At 44.4% G+C, this 8,980-nt stretch overlaps 1 protein-coding gene across 2 annotated transcripts in view; it reads left to right on the top strand.

Moving 5' to 3' along the window:
• The first annotated feature begins 251 nt into the window (after nt 1-251).
• Nucleotides 252-8,980, top strand: part of LDLR (low density lipoprotein receptor) — a 28,810-nt gene continuing 20,081 nt past the window's right edge. For both annotated transcript variants that reach the window (XM_033134247.1, XM_033134246.1), the window contains exons 1-2: nt 252-461; nt 8,428-8,550. In XM_033134247.1, coding sequence (XP_032990138.1) covers nt 275-461; nt 8,428-8,550 — 310 coding nt within the window. In that variant the 5' untranslated portion in view covers nt 252-274. The remainder of the gene's footprint in view (nt 462-8,427; nt 8,551-8,980) is intronic.

The raw sequence follows: 8,980 nt of genomic DNA, 5'->3' as shown, positions 1-8,980 counted from the left end.
GGATGCTTAAGGAGGCACTTTTAGAAGGCACATTTCCAGTTTGGGGAGGCACAGTTTTTCACGGGCTACCCACATTCGACAAAGCAAGGAGCCCGCCCTGGAGCGGCTTTGGAAAACAGTGGAATCCGTCAGGGCTTCACGGGTTAAGGGGCCTATGTCACATCAGCCGTTCGAAACTCCTCCTCTCACAACTCCTCCTCTCACAGCGAGGTGAAGATATTTGAAAATCACCCCACTGCAAACTCCTCCCCCCTACGAGAAACCTCTCATTGAAATGCTGCAAATGACTGGGGCCCCGCATGCAGTCGCCGCTGGGCTGCGCGAAGCCCGGGTTTCCAGCGGGGACACTGAGGACCGCGGACAGCGGATAACGGCCTGGGCCGGGGCGTTGCTGGAGGGGGCTGGGAGCATGAGGCTGTGCTGGTCCGTCGCCCTGCTCCTCGCCGCGGCGGGGGCTGCAGGTAAGGCTAGCTCCAGGCGCCCGCGCGGGGTCAAGGTGAGCTCCTCGAACTCCGAGAGCCCCGTGGTAATTTTTTTTTAAGGGAAAAACGAAAAATCACTCCATCCTTGGGAGACGTGGGGGGAAATGGTACGAAGTCCTTTCGAAACAGCTGAAGGGAGAGTAAGGGGCGCAAGGGTTTGGGGAATCTGGAGGAGTCAGGCGAAACGGGATGCGGATTTCCCCACAAGTCTCCGTGAAGGGGGGGGATCCCCTTGTCTCCCTCAGAGCAAGGCACGAGTACCTCCAGCCCTGGGGATGAGGGACCCCTTCCCCGAGTTATTTTTGGGACAAGGGTGACGCGAAGCCCCGCTGTTCAGCCTGGAGGTCCTGCAGATGCTCCTCCGCGCCCGCCCGCGGGCAGGAGTTACCGAGGCGGCCTAGTTGGCTTTGTGCTGCCCGAGGGCGCCACTGGCTCTCGTAGCAGAGCAGAACGCGTGGGCCCCGACCGCTGCACGCGCGCTTCTGCCGAAGGCCAACGCCTCCCACCCCGCCCCCCGCCCCGCCGGCCCGCCCCCGATCTCCCATTGGGCGCGATTCAAACAGGCGAGCCTCGAGCCTCTCCTCTTGACCAATGGGAGGCGGCTACTGCGGAGGCACGCTGCATGGGGCGGGGCTAGCTCGGGATTCGTGGGGCACCTCGTTCTGGGTGAGGCGGGCCGAGGAGATTCCTCGTGTGGGATCCCGGCTCCTGTCACAAAGGAGGCGACACGCCCCAGGCCCCTGGATCCGCCGCCGCAGAGCGCCTGGTTCTCTTTGCGGTTTCCTCCGCGATCTGTGGCGAGGGCTTCATCCCCACTTTGTTTTCAGGGCCTCCCTCCTTCGCCTGCCCGGGACTAGTCGCAGACGTGTCTTGGTTCCTTCTGAGGCTGAAATGCCGGTCCCTCCTCGGACCGGCACTTAGGGGAGGAGCAGGCACCGGGATCCAGCGATACCCGACGGACCCCTCAGGGTTGCCTAATTTGTCCAGAGACTCTAAAGAGGTTCAGTTGAGCTGTTCACATGGCAAATTTTCATTTTAGGGGATTTCAAATTTAGATTTGGGCAAGTGGCTAGTTGGTGCATGATCCTGAGTGGTTTTTAAAAAATGAGCGTCCAGAGGCGTTTGACCATGCCCTAGGTAATAGATAAACATGGGCCTTTTCCTATGTTGAACCAGCTCAGCCCATAAAAGGACTGGGATTGCCTGGTTAACGGGATTGCAGGAAGTTGTTTTTATGGGGGAAGGGGTTGGCTTTGAGTAGAGAGCTTTGAACTCGTGGAATGCCTACCTGTGACACATGGGTTTCTGCCGGGAAGGGAGAAACGGAGGGAGGTTGCCCTCACATAGCAGAGGACTGAGGTGATAATTTCACCACCAGTTGCGTGAAGTGGAGGGAGCGTGGCTTGGTCAAATGACACTTGATTAACCTGTAGTTCATACACCGATTGACTCCTTCCCTAGAAGGAAATAATGGCAATGAAGTCTTGAGCAAGATGTGATGGTTACTTTAGTTTTTTCTCTCACTGGGTGGCTGGGGATCTATCTCCTTTTCTCAAGGAAGCTCTGAGTCCTGATGTGTTCCCCAAACTCCTGAGAGCGGGCAGCTACTTCTCTCCTCCCGAGCAAACAAGATGCCCTACATTCGAAGCAACCCTGGCTGCCCCAGTTTGCTCCTTAGCTGTCTTCAAAGCATTTCCGGGGAGGAGGTGGGAGATTGTCCGTTTCCTTTGTGAGTGAAGTAGTTGGAATCTGAACTGCAGGCCTTCACTTAGCCAGATCAAAATCTTTTAACAGTTGTCCTACTGGAGCAAAGGTGCAATAACAGCCTCCATAAGGAGAAGGTATCTTAAGACTGACAAACAAAGCAGGCGACTCTATAGAATATAACAGAATTTATTATAGGGTAATTTACTTAAGGGAGGATTGCGTCGGAGTGGAAGAGAAGACCCAACGGTTTGGCACAAATTGTTCTCTGCTGAAGACTCCTGTTACTGAACCTTTTTTTTTAATAGTGTAACTTAGGTACTAATGACTGATAGATAAGACAAAGGGACAATGCAGTAGTGCCATACCTCCTGTGGTCCATATTATCCCAGTTTGATACTCATCTCAGTTGTCATCCTGGCCATTACTAACAAAAGTATTTATGGTTAAATTTTAAGGAACAATGGATACTCATTAACCAGAAGGCTTTGATATGCTTACGAAGGACAGTGAGGTTGGTTAAAAGTCACAGCATGAAGGGACACAAAGATGGAGATGGTTTTTTGTTCACATCTACATGTATACCACAGTTGTGAATAGAGTATCAAATATGCCAAGGGCATACCAAAACTCCAAGAGAAAGTAATGTCCTCCTAAGAGTTGTATCTGCTTTAGCAACTTCTTCCAGGCAAACTGGTAAAAGATAGGGAGAGCTTTTTGGAGACTGCAAACCTTTAAGGGGAATGATGTGCTTCATTCTTTCTTTCCAGGCTAGTCCAGCTCTTATCTGTAGGGTTCCTCCCCTGATAAGATCCAATTCTAGAGCCTTTGTTGCTCATGCTTTGATGGTCCCTTCACATTCTGATTAAGTACATTAATAACATCCACACTTCACCCAGTTGTCAAGCAAGTGACCATTTGTTGCTAAGAACTGCGGAAGTAACCAGCAGTGAACAGTGAAGTGACAGAGACAGGCTACTGCTCCCCAAAGTTGCTGGCAACAAAATCAACCTGGGGATAGAGATCACTCCTGGGGAAAATACCCTTGGCATCTGAGTTTGGAAAAGAATCCTGGTATATTGATTTCCCATTCATTTTCAGCTAACTCTGTTAGTTCCAGCCATTTATTTTTTTTCCAGGAAATGATTCTATCTATAATTTTGATTTCCCTTACCACAACTATCTTCAGTAGCACGGGACAGCTAACATCGAAAGCATTTGCTACCTCATTTGTGCACTGGAGAAAAAGCAGAACTGTGTATTCTCCTTTTCTGTTTCGATAACTTTGTTCCTGATTGGTCACTCCTAACAAGAGAGATCTAAGGGCTAGAGTTTAGAGACTTTTTTTGGAGTGCTTATGTAATTTTAGGCATCCTCAGCAGGAGGAGATATGGAGGTGTCTGCTCTGTTTTACTTTCGCTGAAATTTAAATGAAACTAACAGTAAAATCTATCCACTTTTCAAACATTGTCTGGAGCTGATGGCCAGCTGTTGTATGACCTTGTCTGAAATAGGTCGTGGTGGGGGTCTTCCTGTTGGTGAGGACTTCAACCATCTGTGGTTAGCAAATATTTGGAGAACTGTTGCCAGGGGAAGTCTTGATGTCCAGGAAAGGGATTTATTGTTTTTAATCTTTATCCCTCTTTAAAGGGACTTAAGATTTTATTATTTCAGTGGCACGTTTTGTTTGTGGATGGATCCTTGTGCAAATGTTGGGAGGCGAGAGCATTAGTGGTGGATGAAAAAGGGGTTTTACAGAAAGTAAGCTCACAGGATGATCTGATCATAAATCCCTAACTGGGCAGGTCATGGTCGGTAGTCACACCTCAGCCATGCAACTTCTTTAGTAAAAGGTTAATCTTTGCCTTAAGCAAACCCTGTCCATTGTTGGACATGCATCGTTTCCGTGCATGTAGGTTAACATACTTTTGCAATAAGAGTAACCACCCACAAGAGAGCACATAATCCTGTTAACTAGCCTGTAATTCAACTCCCACCTTGCTTTTTTCCCACCTCCATGTAATCTTCCTTACATTCCCTCCTTAATCTCAAATACGTAAAAGAATCAGCAAAACTATCAATTCTGCATAGCATTTGAGATCTTGCTTCCTGGCAATTGTCGTCAGTTTGGCTCAAATAAATTTAAACAATTCTCCACAGGTTTGGATATTCTTAAGTCTGCGGTGGTAACCAAAGCTTTGATCGGCTGTGTTGGGGGGGTGACGACAGGCTCCTCCTCCAAGATCCTCGTTGCTAGTGTCCCTTACCTGAACTTCCTTTTTAGTTTTTTCCCTGAGAATCTTCAAATTCCAATTGCTTTTTGCCCACCCTGTGTGCCAGCGTCAAGGAGAAGTGAATCAACGATCATGATTCAGCCATGAGCAACGTGGTGTATTGTAGATGTGTTTCCAAAGGAGACAACCTGTTCCCATCAGGGGTTGGGCAATAATACAGTTATCAGCGTGTGTGACCCTGGCAGATTCCAAAGCTCAACTCACTTGCTCCCTCTTCCCTCCCTTTCTTCCGCTCATTGTCCTTGTCACCTGGACCTTGTAATTCACACTTACCAAGTTCTGACGAAACACTCCTTGTATTTCCGTCACCTCTATCCTCCTTTGGGCCCTCCTCCGATCTGTCCTAATCTCATCTAACTGGTTTCCTAACTTTTGGCAAGAGCATGGGACTTGAACTTTGAAGACCCAGAGTTTGTTTTCTTTTTAAATTGGGGAATAATTGACATACTATAAAATGGACAGATGTTCAGTGAAATTCAGGGAGTTTTTATAAATGTTTATTTCCATGTAGTCACCTCCCATTTGGATATGGAATATTTCTAGCCTCCCAGAGAGTTTCCTTGTGCCCCTTTCTCTAATTACCGCCCCCACATACCAAAGGCAGCTGCTAATCTGAGTTCTATCATTATAGGTTAGTTTTGCCTGAACTAGCACTTCACATAAATGCAATCAGAGTACATACTTTTGAACAAAAGAAACCAGACACACAAAATGTTTCGGCAATTTATCCGTGTCGATGTGTTTATCAGCTACTTGTCCCTTTTTATTTCAAAGTCATGTCCCATTGGATGAACATATCACCTGTCTGTTTTTAAGCTGATGTCTATTATGTCAGCCTCTGGGCAGGGTTCCTTTTTTGTTCTGGTCTTTAATATGCTCTTAGAAATAGGGATTGATCTTCTCCCATTTTACAGATGAGGAAACTGAGGCCCAGGAGTGTTCAGTCAGTTGCCCAAGTCATTCTAGTTAAATGGCCCGGAAAGCCATTTACACCCAGGTCTGTCTAACCACCTCACACACTGCCTCTCAGGGAATCTGCATGAAAGGGCTGGGTGGACCATCAAAGTAGACGTGAGAAGGGGGCATATCTTTCTTCCATGGATCCCTTTACTGGATATGCCAACTCGGTTTTCTCCCTCTGTCCATGCATATCTGAGAACTCAAATACACACATACATATATAAGTAAATAAATAAGCAAAGAGTCAGTAAATAAATAAGTAGTTATTTACAAGGAAAATCAACCCAAATGTTTATTTGTGCTCCACAGACTCGAGGGCAGTGAAAGATGATCTTTTTGCAAGGTCCTCCAAAAGTCCTAAAAATGCAGAATATTCCTTGACAGCTAGAATCAGGTCATGGAAAATCATAACCCATCTTACCTTTTCCTGGCATCTTATGGCTGTGGTAAAAACCTGCCTGTCTCTTGTATAAACGTAACACACTCTGGATAGCAGAACAATTTCCCACAGTGAAGCAGAGGAGAGTAATAAAATATAGCAAATGGTGTCCTATTTTTCAGGAAGGTGATTTTCAAATTGATGGTGTTTAAAGAGAATATCAAGGGAAAAGACACATCTAAATATATAAAAAGACTATATATGACACAGCTTGTAAGATCTTGGTCCTTCCTCATCAAGATCCAGAATGAAGGAAGGGCTTCTCTCAGGGGCAGGCAGAATCATTGTTTACTTTCTGCAGTTCTTTTTTGTCCAGAAGTTTCTCCCAGGAGTGGAATCACTTTCTGGAGATGTGATTTCTGCTTCAATTATGATGCATGAATGAATTAATTACCTTTGTGCAAAATTTTTTGTGCAAACTTTTGCAGAATTGTGCAACTTTTGCAGAAATTTGTGGCCAAATTTTGCACAAACCATTAAACAATTTTCTTGGTTATGGCTAACATTCAAAATTAATTGATAAATAGAAAAGCCTTCTTAATCTTCTTAAAAGGATAATGAAACATAAGTAATATAGCCATCAATCAAAACTTATATTTTATATACTATTTGCCTATAGAACATTTGACTCATCAGGAAAATCCTGCTACCTGCAGGATTTATTGTTTTTGTCTTATTTTCTTATTTATTCAATATAAAGCATGTTTAGATAAGTCAGATCAGAATTTTTATTGGCCTCATTGTTTTAGTTTACATAGAAAATCAGTTTATACATCAGGATTAAAAGATTGTTATTACCAGGTATCACCACCCAATAAAAGTTTGCTGTGATTTCAGTTCACACATAGCAATTCATTCTAAATCAAAGCATAATACCTAAAACAAAATGCCATCAATATAATTTTGATCTCTTTTCCCAGGTGCAAAAATCATGTATTTTAGGAAATTTCCCAAACACTTACTTTGTATTTATTTTTATGTGAAAATCTGAGTCTTTCTTTTTCTAGGAAAACTTTTCTCTTATTATAGCTAAGGCTACTGTTTCTGTTCCATTTCTTTGGATCCGACCTTCAGATATACCAGGGGTGCCAAAAAAATGTATACAAGTGGACACTTTGGTCAATGTTGCTCAAGCAGTAGTTCAGCGTAATCAGAAGTGTCTGGATGCTGATGGTAAAACCACTTTGAGCATCTCTTGTAATTGGAGAAGTCAAACATGACTTGTAGTAGTCTTTTGTTGTTGGTATATATTGAGTATTACAATTTTAATACAGTTTTCTTCTTAAAATGTGTATATATATTTTTTGGCACCCTCTGTGTGATTATCTTTGCTGCAGGATCTCTGCTGTCTGGCCTCCACATTAATTTCTCATTTTTTTCTTTTAATATTTGCACTCTACCTACTGGAAAAATTTCCTCAAGTTTTTTTTTTTTTTTTTTTTTTCCCTTCATGTTTTATTTATTCATTCTTTTTTTTTTTTTTTTTTTTTTTTTTTTTAATTTATTGGGGTGACAATTGTTAGTAGAATTACATAGATTTCAGTTGTGCAATTCTGAATCACATCATCCATAAATCACACTGTGTGTTCACCACCCAGAGTCAGCTCCCCTTCCATCACCGTACATTTGATCCCCCTCACCCTCATCCCCCACCCCCCAACCCCCTTACGCTCTGGTAACCACCAAATTACGTTCCCCAGATTAATTTTCAAACCCCGTGGCCATCCTGTGGTCACCGACTGCCCTCCAATCCTCAAGTTTTAATGACTTTTTTTCCCCTTTTCTGCTTTCCCCTCCCCCTCCAGTTCAAGCCGTTGTTTTCTCAGTCTAGTTGTATAGGACACAGCTCCCTGACTCATAACCTAGTTGTGTAGGACACAGCTCCCTCGCCCATGCTGGTATTATGAGCCTTGTGCTCTCCCCTGGCTGAGGCAGTCGGTCACCGGTTGTCGGTCAGCTGCTCACGATGGCTGCCGGCCACTCACTGCAGCACACGCTAGCCCACGGCAGCTCACACCCACCTCTGGCTGCTCACGGCAGCCCAGCTCCAGGGAGAGCCATTGTTCACAATTTTAGCTATAGAGAGCTCAGTTCACTGGCCCATGTGGAAATCGAACCCATAACCTCAACGTTAGGAGAATGGTGCTCCAACCACCTGAGCCACCGGGCCAGCTCCAAGTTTTAATGATTTTTGCAGTGTCAATTTTCTTCATTACTGTTTCCAATACAAGTGTGTAATATGCTAAATAATTTTTTTTATTAATGTGAACAGAAGTTCTAATATTTTGTTCCCAGATCCCAGTGGTTTCCCACTTTGGATTCAACAACAATCACTCATTTTTGACAAGTCTCTCTCTCTCTGCACCCTCTGCTATATTTTTGATTCATAAAATTTAATTTGTTGTGCATGTTTCATTTCCTGGGAACCACTGTTACAAAAGGGTTATATTTCTGGTTCATTCTTCAGTTGGCAAGAAACAGACACAGGTAGTATGGTCAGTTTCTGACCTTGGCATTGAACCTTCCTTCCTCTTTCCTTTTCTCTCAGTGGAAGACAAATGTGAAAGAAATGAGTTCCAGTGCCAAGATGGGACATGCATCTCCTACAAGTGGGTTTGCGATGGGAGTGCTGAGTGCCAGGACAGTTCTGATGAGTCCCAGGAGACGTGCAGTGAGTCCCCTTTGGGCGTGACACCCATCTCAACCCTTTTTGATGAGAGAGGGTGACAGATGAGTTGGAAATTGGCCATCAGACTGATGTGTTCAACCAGATGGGGAGGGAAGATATTACTAGAACTTCCCTTTAACAGCTCTTTAAAAAAAAATTGAGGTGAAATTCACGCAATACAAATTTAACCATTTTAAAGTGACCAATTCAGTAGCATTAATACATTCACAATGTTGTATAACCAGCTTCTCTATCTTGTTCCAAAACCTTTTTGGCACCTAATGTCTAATTTTTAACATGCTCCATTAAAATTTGACCTAGAAAGATGGGATGGGCACCCTCTTTCTGAAAACTCTGGGTTCTTCATTGGCACAGCTAGGACTGGCGAGGCAGATTGGTCTTCCCTTTGAGTTAAGGCTCAGTCCTGTTTCTC

The sequence above is a fragment of the Rhinolophus ferrumequinum genome, chromosome 18 (assembly GCF_004115265.2).
Source record: "Rhinolophus ferrumequinum isolate MPI-CBG mRhiFer1 chromosome 18, mRhiFer1_v1.p, whole genome shotgun sequence".
Classification (NCBI taxonomy): Eukaryota; Metazoa; Chordata; class Mammalia; order Chiroptera; family Rhinolophidae; genus Rhinolophus; species Rhinolophus ferrumequinum.
The sequence above is the reverse complement of the archived record's forward strand: the minus strand, read 5'-3'. Positions and strand labels throughout refer to the sequence as shown.